Source organism: Aureobasidium pullulans (assembly GCF_000721785.1).
Source record: "Aureobasidium pullulans EXF-150 unplaced genomic scaffold scaffold_10, whole genome shotgun sequence".
NCBI lineage: Eukaryota > Fungi > Ascomycota > Dothideomycetes > Dothideales > Saccotheciaceae > Aureobasidium > Aureobasidium pullulans.
The window spans coordinates 431,319-444,497 of NW_021941030.1; the positions used below are offsets into that span (position 1 = coordinate 431,319).

Genomic DNA, 13,179 nt, shown 5'->3' on the forward strand with positions numbered 1-13,179 from the left:
ATCTGACTTCCGAACGTGCCATGCATTCTGACAGTCAAAAATGACAGTCGACAAGTGATGGACAGAACTGTTCTACAGTCCAGATTTATTGATCATTATACATCCATCCGTCCATGCTATACACAAAAGACCTCTTGGTCTGCCCCCAAGACAGCCATGTCATCCATCCATCTATATACACAAATTCCCTCCTCCATCTCTCTACACCTCCTCATTCCTCGGCAAATCAAACAACTTCCTGTAGTCAACCTTCACACCACCCAACAACCCCATTCCAGGCTCCTTACCGCCAAACATGGACTTCACACCCGAACCCTCACCATCAGTCCAAAAGTCCATGCAATTTCTCACGATGCCCTTTGTGAAGGGATTTTCCCTCCGTTGGGCAAGCACTTCCTGAGCGCGAGAGCCATGCAGAGCAGTAGCGACAAAAGTGTCCACACCCAACAAACGCTTCCATTGCGAAAAACAACCTTCAGGTGTTGTACGAGGGGACGTCCCAGTAGCAGGTCCACCACCCGAAGTCTGCATATTCGCAGAAGTGGAACCAGTGGTTATGGCAGTGGTAAGCGGGCCGGGATGATTATTACGCATAGCCTCCCAAGTAGTGACCGCACGGGCGATTTGCGTGAGTTGCACGAAAAGTAACATGGTGGTCCAAGTCAATTGAACACTTCCCCAGCCATTGACGAGCAGCGTAAACGGATCTTTGGACCATTGGGCGCAGAATTCTGGTTTGAGGACTTCGCAGTGGATGGCCGAGGCCGGTGGTGTGGGGAGAAGGGTTAGATAGGCTAGGGTGAGTTGGATGAGGAAGATTATGCCGATGAGGAGGAAGATTATGTAGAGGACGAAGGCGCGGTGGTTGTTTACGCCCACGCAGTTTCTAAGCCATGGGCAGTCGTGATCGTGGCGGGCGACGCAGCGTTTGCAGCGTCTGCAGTGTTTGCTACGGAGGGGTTTTCTGATCATGCATATGGTGCAGAAATGTTGTTCGTCGAATGCTCTGGCGTCGATGAGTTCTTCAATGGTTGCTTTTTGTTGTCCTCGGGATGCTGAGCGAGGGATGAAGCCCGGGTCCATACGCATGGCTGTAATGTAGTAATATGCACAAAGGCCATATGAGACGACGAAGAAAAAGTTAAGGAAAAAATGGCTCGCGAATGTGGCTTGTGGAAGTTAGCAACCGGTAGAAGTGTAGAGGTCGTGGCTGCCTTACTTGGAAGAATGTGGGTGATGTATCTGACGCCCACCCATGTGAGAGTTGATGCGAAGACTCCAGCTAAGAATGGCTATTCGAGACATGTTGTCAGTGATGAAATGGCAACAACAGTCGATCCATACGTACAGTATTGTGCATATGTTTCATGTCGCTCGGTGCCCATTTGAGCAAAAACTGAGATGCCCGTTGCAAAGAATACGAGGTGATCATGGATATCGGTAGGCCGAAATATACCGGCATAATCGAGAGAATGTACAACGTCACTCCAATGACAACAAATGGCCAACAGAAGAAGAATCGCTCAATGAACTTTTTCGAGTCCTTGACAAAAGTCAGGGGGAAATTTCGTGGATTTCCAGAAGAATCAAATCCGCTGTCTTCAAGTGCACGATGCCATTGGCGTGTTGAATTCATGTCTTTTGCAGTGACAGCAGGAGTTTTGCCTTCGTTGTTCGCAACAAAGCGGTCGGCACCGTATTCGACGAGTTTTTGAATGCAATTGTAGCTGCCCTTAACCAAAGCCCAATGTAATGCGGTGAAGCCCAGGTCATCTCTTGCGTGCACATCGGCACCCCATTTGAGTAGAACATCCAGACAGGCCGGGAACCCCTTGTATGCAGCCCACATGAGGCTGGTGTGTCCTTGAGAATCGGCGATGTCCACCGGTACGTCTGCTTGGTGCAGGAGGAGGATAAGCTGGAAGACATTGCCGTCCAGAGTAGCCGAGTGTAATAGATTGTATCCTTGATCGTCTGTGAGGAGAGGATCGGCTCCGTGTTGGAGGAGCAGATTCACGACGTCCAGATGGCAGCGCTTAGAGGCCCATAGCACAGGGGTTGCTTCGGCGTCACCGCCTTTTGCGTTGACGTTTGCGCCGGCTTCAAGGAGGTAATGGCAGAGAGCGTAGTGACCGTTGATAGCAGCCCACTGCAGTGTAATGTCAGCGCTCCCATCGTCTGGCGCATTCAGTCCGAGAGTATTACATGTAGTGCTGTGATTCCTTGGGGATCTGCCGATGTTGCTGACGCTTTCCCGCTGTCGAAGAGTTTCTGTATTGATCGTAGCTCTCCCAGTCTCGCCAAAGCCATCAAGTCCTCCTGGATGGGGTGTATAGGCGAAGACGGCATGTCATCGAGTTCGAGGTGTCCATTGCCGTTGCTTGTCGGCGCACTTGGTGTTGTTATGACTGCGGGTCGCTCGCGGCTGGGAGTCGCGGGTCCCTCTTTGGATGCCATATCTCTCACGTGGAAATTAAGAATTACAGATGCATACTGGTAGATTCAGGGTCTGAGATGTTCTTGTATTGAGCGCTTACGCAGCCTTTAATTCTTGTGGCGCAGCTAATCTAAACTTGTGGCGCTGCGCTTCGTGGGCTCGGGGGTCTCCCTTGGCATTCAACCCCGTCACGTCTGCTCTTCCTGAACTCTTCCTGCTCCATCGAGCCATGTTCCTGCCGAGCACATAACGCGTTTTCTGTAGGCCATTTCAAGGACTCACCCATGTCTGACATTCTGTTGATGCTGCTCCATCGCCGCGGATTGATCAACAATAGATCGCTTCAACCCAGAGAACCACCAGCCAATACTTAGACGTAGGTCAGTCGATGAGTGACTCTCACTCATACAACAGAGTCATGTCACTCCAAGCCTTTTGCTCAGGCAATTTTCCGCTCTTCAGTTTGTCGATATACTCGTTATCCTCCGCCATTCGCTTCATAGTGACCGGAACCAGGCGACCCGTGATGGCATCCCTCTCCCAGTCACCATTGAATGCGGCAGCCAGCTGGATCAAGTGGTATGCAAGTAACTGGCCTTTGGGCATTTCAGGATGCTCAATCATCATCTGATTTGCGTTCTGTGTATTGCCGAGAATCACAGGGAACAGCTCATCAACTTTCTCAGCACTATCTCTGGTGATGCGCTTTGCCATCGAGAGGATCTCCTCCTCCGTCTCTTTGAAGGCTGGTTGAGGAAGTCGAAGCAGATTGTAACCGGGAATGTAACGTTCTCTGACGTCTGCAAAAGCCTGGTTGAATTGGAGCTTGAGACATTCACCGCACATAGGAATTGCGCGCTGCATGTCGGTACGGTCATCTCTTGCGTCAGAGAAAGTCGCAGACAACATAGTATGAGCCATGTTGCCGAGTGGGGCTCCTTCCTTTGTGGGGGTGATGACCTGCTTACACCTCTCCATGTACTTGGCCCAGTGAATGATGGGCTCGTACCAGCCATATTGTGCTCCAGTCAGATCGATGGCGTAAGTTTCTCCTGAAGGCAGAACAGCCTTGAAAATGTGATGAAACCAGTCCAGGTCCCATTCGTCGCGTGCGTAACGGGTCGGGCGCACAGGCGTGATCACCTTCACCAGACAATCTGTGATCTTCTTGCAGATGTCTATCATGAAAAATTAGATGGGACTCGAGGAATGATTTGCAGCCCACTTGCCTTTGAGGAGCCACTCGACGACTTGATGCATGTGATTCAAGGAATCGTTGCAGAACAAGAGACTCAAGCATGACTCTGCGTCCTCTTTGTTCTCAAAGATGGCCTCGGGGAATTTGCGATAAAAGCCACCGTCTCTCATGGCAGGCTCAACATCGTAGTCACCTTCATACACAAGGAGGGCACCGTCAAGCTCCTCGACTCTGACGACTGCATTGTCAAAGGACTCTCTGCGAACAGCGTACCACATCTCCTGTAAGAGTGAACCAGCTCTGAACAACGCCTTCCTGGCCTGTAGGTTTTTGCACTCTTTGCGATGGACGGACCAGTGGGCTTTCTGACATTCTCTGCCGCAGTACTGGACACTGATGTGAAGAGTGCCGTCAATGTTGGGGGCTTGGTGACAGCCTGCGCAGTGTGACTTCGGAGCCGTGCCACCGCAGTTAGTGCACTTCTTCTTGTCAGACTTAGCCCAGGTGACTTTGGTGTCCAGGATGTCGTCAGACTGGTTAGTGAAAGCCTTAGTCTCGGAGACATCTTCGTTGTTGGCAGCGGAGATCTTGTTATCGGCGACATAGTTCGATTCTCCAGTCGAAAGATAACTGCCGCATAGATCGTCGAGGTCAATGACACAGACCTCCTCAGTGGTGAGATCGTTGGACTGGTTCTCTGTGAAATTGTCGGAATTACTGGTGGCGAGCGCGATGTTGGAGAGATCGTCTGTGATAGAGTCCACCAGGGGCTCTGTCTTTGACGCCATGACTGGAGACTGTGGTAACACCGATCAGTATACTGTGAGAGTGTATGTATGTGTTTGGAAGAAGTTATTTTACGTCTTGTGTTGATGGTTTAGATCGGCTCTGTTCAGGAGGGGTGATGATCAGGGGCTGGTTGGTGACAGCCATTGTGAAGGTGTAAACAAGAAGACTTGGAGGTGGAAAGTACTCAAGGAAGAGATGGTAATCAGGAAGCTCGTGTCGTGGTGAAAATGTACGTTGAGCACCCAAGTAACGGCGACAACAAAAACAACACAGCTGTAAAGGTCGACTCTTGAACAAAACAATCCGTCACCAAAACAAGCACCCCCATCAAGCATCACCTTCACTGTGCAGCCATGATCACCACTATCCCTCACTCCTCAGCAAAAAGCAGCTCGCCTTTCTCACTACAGCAATGAAGCAAAAAAACCAAGTGAATTCTTGGGAAAACATCTTCTATGACCAAACTCATCATCTAGCGACCAACCAAGGTCAGGATTGAACCCTGAACCTCTGGATTCTATTTACACTTCCGAGTTTGGGAGAGGTTTAATCGAGGCGTTTTGTGATGGTCACCCAATTGGGCTACATCACCGAACTCTGGAAAGTGAGATGGCTTTTGGTATTTATATGTCTGTTATTGACTTTGGTCTTGGCTAGATTTGATTGTGTACTGTGTTGATATTGACCAGATCGTTCTTTCGTTCTTGACTGTTCCCCCCTCTGTGCAGAGAGCGGTCGATCGAGTTTGCAGGTTGGGAAAGAACGAACTGCGCCTCGCTTCATCATGACTGCCTTCCAGTACTTTGAGTTCATCGTGCCTTCCCTCTTGACCGCTTTTGTGAAGATGAAGATTGGTCTTTCACAGGCAACTCTTGTGCCTGTTTGTCTGCCACCATCTCGGCCTTTTCGCCCCTCAACATCCAATATCCAAAAGCAACGACACTATGCATCAAGTCATAGCTTAATGCTTGGACCGCTGGATGACTGTTCAGAGCTTCCAAGAGAACCACAGGCATTTCTTCCCACGACCCCAAACCCCCGATGCTTTTCTGGGTCAAGAATTGGGTCGCCAACGTGAAAGTGAACAGGCGTAGTGTAGACGCATGCTGGAACATCTGAGGCGTTGAGCCTGAGGGTTGAGTGCTCACACTACTCAAAGGTAGAATGAGTGGAAGTATGAGCAAAATGCGGGCAGCGAGAATAGTATAGATGAGCTTTTCTCCCTCTCCGGCATACTCGAGCGCTGAGTTGAGGGAGTAGAGATATAAGAGTGGGATAGAGAACCAGGCTGGCCAGTAGGACAGTAGCTTTTGGTTCGAGTTTGCGGACTGAGGTTTTGTGCAAAGCATGATGTAGAACAGCGACTGGGCAAAAGAAGTAGGCAGGATCTCGAGGAGTCCAAAGAAGGCCCAGAGATTAGGGACGTTGCGTCTTCGGCCTTCAATGCCCATGTAGATCGCCACCGCAACGGTAGACCACAAGCCAGATGAAGACAGAAGATATCGAGGTTTGGTGGCTACGATAGCTTCACCGAAGTCCTGGAAGAGCGAAGAGGTTGTTGACCATTGCCACAAGTGCAGAGGCGTTCTGTTCGAACCTATCAGGGCTCCTAGAGGGATGCTGTGATTCGTTGACCATTGTTTGTAGGAAAGAATCAAAACATTGAGCATGTGGTAGGATAGTGTAGAAAAACTAGACCCGGCCAAAATGATCAAGGCCAGAGGTATCTTCGATCTGCCATTATTCTGTTGATGGGATTGCCTGATTGTGTTCAAGACGATTCCAGTAAAGCCTAAAGCGGCCACGATATATGCCCAGAAGATCAAGGCTCCCGGGTAATTCGTGGGAGCATCCAGATCCATGTTTTCTGGCTTTGCCGTTCGAAGTGGTAATTTCTCGACCAGCGATTGAAGTTGAGATGGAAAGATTCGATGATGATGCTAGAGTGGGCTTTTGCCGATCATTTCCCTTCTAAGCTCTGCGCTCTCTATGGCTAAGAAATTGAACAGGAGGAGGCATAGACCACAAGAATATATACAGAAAAGGGCATGATAGAAGGTACATTGGTATTTTTACAAGGAAGCTCAACATGACATCTAACCTCTGGTGGTCTTTCTCTCCTCTACACGTCTCTTGTACCTCACTTCAGCCTTTCTTCTCTCACCACCATCAATCTTGTGACCTCTCTTGATCTCCCAGAGACCATCCTTTGCAACAATCTTAGCAGTACCTGGCCTCTCCTTGATAGCCTCAACGTAGGGGCCACTGATCAAGTTTGATCTGATGACTTTTGTGCCTTGGACGGGTCTGACCTTGTCAAGTGGTAGCGAAGGCTTGTCCTGACCGGCAGGGACGTTGACAACGATCTTGCGCATGCCGGGAGAGCTGGTGAGGGTGGCAGTACCAGAAGCGGCGGGCACCTCGACAATCTTCAATTCGCCAACGCCGTCCTGGACGTCTGTCAAATCACCACCAATTCCGAAGGAGCCTTGACGGAACTTGTTGCGCCAATGGAGTAGATAACGGCGGCTACGAGCGGGTTCGACGCCGAGTTCGCGTAGTTGTGGTGATGAGAGGGAGAAGAGAGCGTTCCAGTCGGGGATCTTTTGGGCGTGCTGTGACATTTTGCGGCCAATGAGTGTGAGGAAAGTCTGGGAGTCCGGGACGAAGGGAGTGGGTTTCGGTATGTCCTTTGCGTCGACTTTGGCGTGCAAGCATCGTAGCTGAGTCTGGACAAACGAGGTTGTGGTAGGCAGAGCCTTGACGGAGAGGGACCGCCTGGCGAACATGTTGACTCCGAGGGATGTGGTTGCCCGGATTGCAGGGCTTGAAGTGGTTGATGAGTGAGGGCGGCGATGAGTTGAGAAGGAGCGAAGGTCAAGTTGTGGGCGTAGAGCCTCTCTGGTTGTCGAATTGCGAGAAGCGCGCCTGCCAAAAAGTCGCTGTCGCTGCTGCTGCTTGTTGCGCGTGGTCCGTGCCGCAGAGCCGCTCCGCATCGCCATGATTCAATCATGCCTCTCAAGCTCCTTCCTTGCACTTTCACTTTGGAACAAGAACGACTCGCACATTGCGGAACACAAACAAGATGGGCATGGGTCTTTCACCCGCATCGCCCGCCATGTTCAAGGGTGAAAATGGCGCCAACTCCAAGGCAGCAAACCGCATGGCTGCTCAAGTCCTCCACCCTGCGCAAGCAGCTCCAGCCGCTTCTGCCACAAACATTGCCGAACAACTGGATGATCAAGAGCGTCGCAAATACGTTAAGGGTATGTGACCTTGACTCGATTCCATCCTTGCACTCACTCACCTCCAATAGGTAAGAAACTTGGCTCTGGTCAGTACGCCGATGTCTTCTCCGCCCACCTCGTATCCGACCCTACACAACTCGTCGCCATCAAGAAGATCAAGGTCGGCCCCGAGGTTCAAGAATGGGGCATCTCCCACGATTCTCTACGCGAAATCAAGTTTCTCCAGGAGCTGTCACATCCTAATATCATCCGCCTATACTCGGTCTTTTCTACAAAGAACCAGAATCTCAATCTCGTCCTCGAACAACTGCCCCAAGGAGATCTGTTGAAGCTGATCCAGGATACCAACAACATCAACTACAACGCCAGTGACATCAAAGCTTGGATGGGCATGCTGTGCCGCGCCATCTGGTTCTGCCACCAGAACTTCGTCCTCCATCGCGATATCAAACCCAACAACTTGTTGATCGCCGCCAATGGTGAAGTCAAGCTTGCTGATTTTGGTCTCGCTCGCAGTTTCGCCGACCCTCACGCCCCAATGACCTACAACACTATCACTAAATGGTACCGTCCCCCGGAGCTTTACTACCAGGCAAACTTCTACTCTGGTGCTGTCGATATCTGGTCCGTTGGTTGCGTTTTCGCCGAACTCGTCCAACGTTGGCCCTTTCTGTACTCAAATCCCGATGGAGATCTTGCAATGATTGCCAAAATCTGTGAGCAGGTGGGTACTCCTACAGAAGACAATTGGCCCGGCGTCAGCAAGCTACGTGGCTACGTGCCTGTCGCAAAGCAAGACATCAACCCTGTAAAGAAGCGTGTCGACTGGGAGACCAACTTCAGCACTGTTGGTCCTGCTGGCGCAGATCTGTTGATGAACATGTTTGCCCTTGACCCTCGTAAGCGTCCAACTGCAGCACAGATCCTCGAGCACCACTACTGGACCTCCGATCCACGTCCTTCTCGCCTCGAGGATTTGCCCCGTCAGGGAGGTGGTCTCGATACCATGGGCGAAGACCTAAAGAGACGTGGCGGTGAGCTGCCCAACACCAGAGGTGACAAGGTGGCTCGAAAGATCGACTTTGGCTCTATGATAGGCTGAGCCAAACTTTTGTCGTCCCCATCAACATTACGAACTCGACCAGCAAGACTTTCACAGCAATGCGCAGGCATTCCGCAGCACAGGTATCCTTCGATCAACGACGCTGCCAATGTCTGTAACGACATTTGGTTTAGCGTTGTCCAATGTCTATCGATGTCTTCACGACAATCTTGACGGCCAGCGCTGCCATGATTCGCCCTGCTTCCTGTGCCGTGTCCGGGCGATGCGTGACTGCATAAATGCTCGGGAGAAAGCCTTCACGGTTCTACCTGGAAAGAAAGCAGCCTCCGGCTATGAGACAGCATAGCCGCATTTTGTGTCTTGGATAAAAAAACAAGCCCTGCAGTTGTTGGGATACCAAGCACACGTCTTGCCGAGCTCAAGCAAATATGGAGGAAGAGAGACAATGCAAAAATGGCAAACTCGAGGATATCATATAAAAGCAGAAAGACTAGCTACGAAGAATTCCAAAACAAGTACTAGGTATTAATTACGTAGGGGTGAGAAAACACTCCCAGGACATTAAGCATCAGTCAACATCAACGTATGTCAAGAAACCAAACAACAACACGCATCATCGTCCTCGTGATCTTCCTTTTCTCATTCTCCTTCCCCTTCTCTTGCTCAACGCTATCTCTTGATATAGCTAGACTTATCACTCCGAGTCAGTCAAGCTAAAACTCCTCTTGGAATTTGGTCTCGCGAGCGGGACTCTGGTTCTTTTGCTGTCCGCCGAAAGTGGGTGGGGGAGCGAGGGTCTCGTCGAAGTGGTCGCGGGCCTCCTCGAACTCATCCTCTTCGCCGCTGATGGCGCTGATGCTGCTGCGTCCGCGACGGGCTGAGGGACGAGTGGTAGGGAGCTGCTCGTCACTCGAGAGCGACGAGATGCTGTGAAGGTCGGTGTCGTGGCGACGGAAAGAGGAATCCGAGGCTACATCGCTGGTTACAGGTGCGACAGCAGTGACACTGGTGGGCTCGGTAGTAGAGGGCTCAGAAGTCGAGAGAGACTTCTTGGCCTCAGTGGGTGGCAGGGTCACAGCGGTAGTTTTGGGCTGCTCCTGGGTCTTCTCAGCGGGCTTCGACTTGCGGTTGAAGCGTGAGAAGAAGCCACTCATACGACTGGACTTGCGGCGCTGGAAGGGCACGGAGCTGGCGGTTGCGGGAGAAGTGAGACCGACGGGCTCTGACTCAGGTAGAGTGACAGCAGTGGTCTCAGCAACGGGTGCAGGCTCGGTCGCAGCAGCCACGGGGTGGGTGTTCTCGTCCTCGTCAATGCTCGAAAGGCTGAGACTGCTGCGTGCGCTTGAAGAGCTGGAGCTAACAACAGTGGAAACGTGACGATCGAGCTCAGGACGAAGGCCGCTCTTAGTGCTGTGTACTGTACCGCCGGTAGCGATTCTAGTCATCATGTCAGGAGAATCGCTCTTCTCGAGAGGTGCGCCATCGGTAGCGGCAACAGTCTCGTTATCGACAGCAGGAGTACGATCAACATCGACATCTCTGTCCTCATCCTTAATGCTGGAGTGGGCATCAGTCGTAGTAGTGGTCGCAACAGCGCCAGAAGTTGAGGGTCTGTCGGCGGCGTGGGCAGCAACAGAGGTCTGGGTAGCCTCCTCGGTCTCTCTCTTGACCTCCTTGGATCTGCGTTTGTCGTCCTTGCGAGCTTGCTTCTCCTCGGCTTTGCGACTCTTCTCGAGTTCCCTCTCGGCCTGTCTAGCGGCCTTTGCTTCGGCCTTTTCTTGATCTGCGTTTTGTCAGTATAAAGGTATACCTAGCTCGGCTTGGAATCACTTACTTTTAAGGCGCTTCGATTCGGCTTTGACTTCCTTTTCACGTTCTTTCTCGCTCATCTGAATGCGTCTTCTTTCCTCTTGGTCGAGACGGATCTCTTCGTCCCTGGCGCGTTTCTTCTCCGCATTGTCGTTGATCTCATTGAGAGTGGGTTGGAGTCTGCTTTGAGCAATGGCATCAAGCTCAGACTGGTCCATGTACTTGCCACCGCCAATGTTGACCTTGCCGAAGTTGCGTTGCCTATTCTCACTATCGACTGTAGCGCGAGCGCGAGCCTTGGCCTCCCACTCCTCCATCATTGCAGGTGTGACTTGGCCAGTTTGCTGGAAGACTTGCTCATCCATGGTGTGCATCTGAGCCTGCACCTTTTTCTCAGCGGCAGCAAGTAGAGCGGCGCGGTCCTGAGTTCGCTTCTCGTCCTGCTGAGCGACTGAGTTGTTCAGAGAAGACATCTGATGACGGATTCTTCGCGATCTGAACTCGTCGTCAGATGAATCATCATCGTTCTGAACAGGCTTAGGGTTGCTCTCGGCACGGTTTCTGCCAGGGCGATTACGCAGAGACAAGCGGGAACGTGGTGATTGTTGTTCGTAACCGTAGTGTGCACGGTAACGAGCAGCGCCATCAGGGTCCATCTTTGCAAGGCGCTCGTTGGCAAGCTTCTGAGCAGCCTCTTGCAGATGGATGTACTGCACAGCCTGTTGACGCAGGTCGGGCTGGGTCAAGGCGGCCGAAGGAACGCGGTTGTGCGAGACGGTAGCGGCGCTGGTTCCAAGGCGTGCTTGAACCTCGGCGGCCTCGTCATCGCGCCTTCTCTTTTCGGTCTGAGTGTACATTTGCTTGGCCATGGAAATTGCTGAAGCGCGGAGTGCGGCTTGCTTCTTCTTCTCTTCGACCTCCAAGTCGACTGGAGGTGCGGAACCAAACATATCACGAGATACGTTTTTACCCATGTTTTGTACACGAGCAGCGCGCATGGCGTCGGAGCTGATGCTGTTCGAGTCTTGGGGAACTGACTTGGTGGCTGGTCTGTGGGCCATGGTAGCAGCATTGAGAGCATTGTGTGCCGAATTGGCAGAGTCGGGATATCTAGGGTGCTCGACGGGTGGGAGTTTGGTCGATCTCGACTTGCCCAAAGCACCAGTAGCAGCCATGAGAGCCTTCTTATGGCCATCTTCAGTGTATCCATAATCGAGGTTGACACCGAGGTTCTTGTTACGCATTGCGATGCCTGCTGCAGAGTTGCCCTCTGCTGAAGCCTCGGGCTGCCAGAGATTCAGCTTGGGTCCGTCCTTGTGAGCAAGCAAAGCAGCCTTGGAACCGGCAGCGCTCAGCTCGGGCTTCCACATTGGAGCCATCTTGTAATCCTTTGCTGCCATTGCTGCGATGCCAGCATTCTTGGAGGGGTCTGGCTTCCAGTGCTCGAATTGCTTGTGGCCAGAATTTGCCAGGTTGGCGGCGGAATGAGCAGAATTAGTCGTGTCGATTCCGACGACGGGGTAGCTGGGCAGATCGCGAGGGCTGGCATACTTGAGCGAAGCTGCGGCACCTGGTGCTTGTCAGTACTGGCGGAATTAGATTACAATAATGTCAGTACTTACTGCGTGATGAGAGCTTGTTGTTAGAATCAAGAACGTCGTCTCTCTGCTTCGAGTTCTTGCCAGTCTTGGTAACGTACAAAGCAGCGGTCGAGGCTTGCTCTTGGAGTCTGGTGTCGCGGTGGGCAGTTGGGTCCGGGCATACAATGTCGTGCTTGTCGATGAAGCTAGTGGTTGTCGACGGAGCATACTCGGAGGAGTCGGCCAAGGGCAGTGGGGCAGTGCTGGAGCTCTGCATGTTGGACTTTGTGTTTCCGGCGGTCGCGGATGAGGCGGCGTTTGAGTTCCTGGTATCGCGCTTGCCGCTGGTTGCAGTCCTTGACTGGGTCGGTTGAGTCGACTGAGTCGATTGAGAAGTAGGAGGCTGGCTGATGGACTCGCTCGGGTAGACGTTAGTTGTCGTCTTGATCGGAGCGGAAGCGGTTGCTGTCCTATCGCTCGACTGAGTAGAAGGCTGACTGTCAGACTCGGCTGGGTAGACGTTGGTTGTTGTCTTGATAGGACCAGGTGTGGCGGTCATGCTCGTCGTGTCGGTTGTCGCGGTTGGTCGCGATGGCGTGGGGTCTGGCGTGGACGAAGGAGCGGTTATCTGGGATTTTGCTTTCTCAATGGGATTGCTCGCATTCATGGGCGCCTGCTTCTCTTCGATCGGGGTCGGATCAGGGGTATGTTGTTCGAGCAGGAAGGTCGTGTCGCCAGTGCTTTTGACTTCAGCAGATTCCATCAGGTGCTAGGAATGAAGAGGGTTTGCGACGGTAAGATGATGCAAAGACAGCCAATAATGCGCCCAAAGAATGCTGAACCAGTGAACCTCTGCCTCGAAGCAATATCCCCTACGTCACCGCCGTTGCATGCCGAGCCTGCCACACTACGTCAACCGCCATGACTTGGAAGGAACGGTGCGACCCTTTGGCCTCGGCGAACATCTTGTCAACTCCACCAGAATGTCCTCTCTCGAGTCGAACCATAGCATTGCCATGTTCCACTCTCCAGGACCCTGCTTCTTGATGAGCAAA

The 13,179-nt window shown here is 52.1% G+C and overlaps 6 protein-coding genes across 6 annotated transcripts; 1 reads left to right on the forward strand and 5 right to left on the reverse strand.

Annotated features, from left to right (window-relative positions):
* Positions 1-21: 21 nt before the first annotated feature.
* M438DRAFT_345978 (Palmitoyltransferase akr1, ankyrin repeat-containing protein akr1) lies at positions 22-2,923 on the reverse strand. The gene is made up of 4 exons (XM_029905567.1): positions 2,206-2,923; positions 1,349-2,149; positions 1,220-1,292; positions 22-1,169 (listed from the first exon to the last, which is right to left on the reverse strand). Exons 1-4 carry the CDS (start codon positions 2,455-2,457, stop codon positions 202-204), a joined length of 2,094 nt encoding a protein of 697 aa, XP_029760073.1. The 5' UTR covers positions 2,458-2,923; the 3' UTR covers positions 22-201.
* Positions 2,532-4,900, reverse strand: M438DRAFT_24533 (uncharacterized protein). Its single transcript, XM_029899582.1, has 3 exons — positions 4,497-4,900; positions 3,667-4,432; positions 2,532-3,615 (listed from the first exon to the last, which is right to left on the reverse strand). Exons 1-3 carry the CDS (start codon positions 4,566-4,568, stop codon positions 2,837-2,839), a joined length of 1,617 nt encoding a protein of 538 aa, XP_029760074.1. The 5' UTR covers positions 4,569-4,900; the 3' UTR covers positions 2,532-2,836.
* A 333-nt stretch (positions 4,901-5,233) lies between these two features.
* On the reverse strand, positions 5,234-6,286 carry M438DRAFT_335617 (uncharacterized protein; the record flags this gene model as incomplete). The annotated part of the gene is made up of 1 exon (XM_029903821.1): positions 5,234-6,286. The coding sequence occupies one exon, from the start codon at positions 6,284-6,286 to the stop codon at positions 5,234-5,236; it is 1,053 nt and encodes a 350-aa protein (XP_029760075.1).
* Positions 6,287-6,468: 182 nt separating this feature from the next.
* On the reverse strand, positions 6,469-7,311 carry M438DRAFT_345981 (uncharacterized protein). Its single transcript, XM_029905568.1, has one exon. The coding sequence runs from the start codon at positions 7,211-7,213 to the stop codon at positions 6,521-6,523; it is 693 nt and encodes a 230-aa protein (XP_029760076.1). The 5' UTR covers positions 7,214-7,311; the 3' UTR covers positions 6,469-6,520.
* A 276-nt stretch (positions 7,312-7,587) lies between these two features.
* M438DRAFT_274316 (serine/threonine protein kinase, CMGC family, CDC2/CDK subfamily) lies at positions 7,588-8,774 on the forward strand (the record flags this gene model as incomplete). The annotated part of the gene is made up of 2 exons (XM_029900705.1): positions 7,588-7,690; positions 7,741-8,774. 2 exons carry the CDS (start codon positions 7,588-7,590, stop codon positions 8,772-8,774), a joined length of 1,137 nt encoding a protein of 378 aa, XP_029760077.1.
* Positions 8,775-9,448: 674 nt separating this feature from the next.
* Positions 9,449-12,791, reverse strand: M438DRAFT_355734 (uncharacterized protein; the record flags this gene model as incomplete). Its single annotated transcript, XM_029907054.1, has 3 exons — positions 9,449-10,518; positions 10,570-12,114; positions 12,167-12,791. 3 exons carry the CDS (start codon positions 12,789-12,791, stop codon positions 9,449-9,451), a joined length of 3,240 nt encoding a protein of 1,079 aa, XP_029760078.1.
* Between the last annotated feature and the right edge of the window lie 388 nt (positions 12,792-13,179).

Bases quoted from the DNA above. Each gene is read 5' to 3' on its own strand.
- M438DRAFT_345978 (XM_029905567.1), bottom strand. From the start codon at position 2,457: ATGGCATCCAAAGAGGGACCCGCGACTCCCAGCCGCGAGCGACCCGCA. The intron at 1,293-1,348 runs GTACGTATGGAT...TGTCTCGAATAG, and splicing joins TGAAACATATGCACAATACT to CCATTCTTAGCTGGAGTCTT. The intron at 1,170-1,219 runs GTAAGGCAGCCA...AACTTCCACAAG, and splicing joins CATCACCCACATTCTTCCAA to CCACATTCGCGAGCCATTTT.
- M438DRAFT_24533 (XM_029899582.1), bottom strand. From the start codon at position 4,568: ATGGCTGTCACCAACCAGCCCCTGATCATCACCCCTCCTGAACAGAGC. The intron at 4,433-4,496 runs GTAAAATAACTT...GTGTTACCACAG, and splicing joins CTAAACCATCAACACAAGAC to TCTCCAGTCATGGCGTCAAA. The intron at 3,616-3,666 runs GCAAGTGGGCTG...TTTTCATGATAG, and splicing joins CGTCGAGTGGCTCCTCAAAG to ACATCTGCAAGAAGATCACA.
- M438DRAFT_345981 (XM_029905568.1), bottom strand. From the start codon at position 7,213: ATGTTCGCCAGGCGGTCCCTCTCCGTCAAGGCTCTGCCTACCACAACC.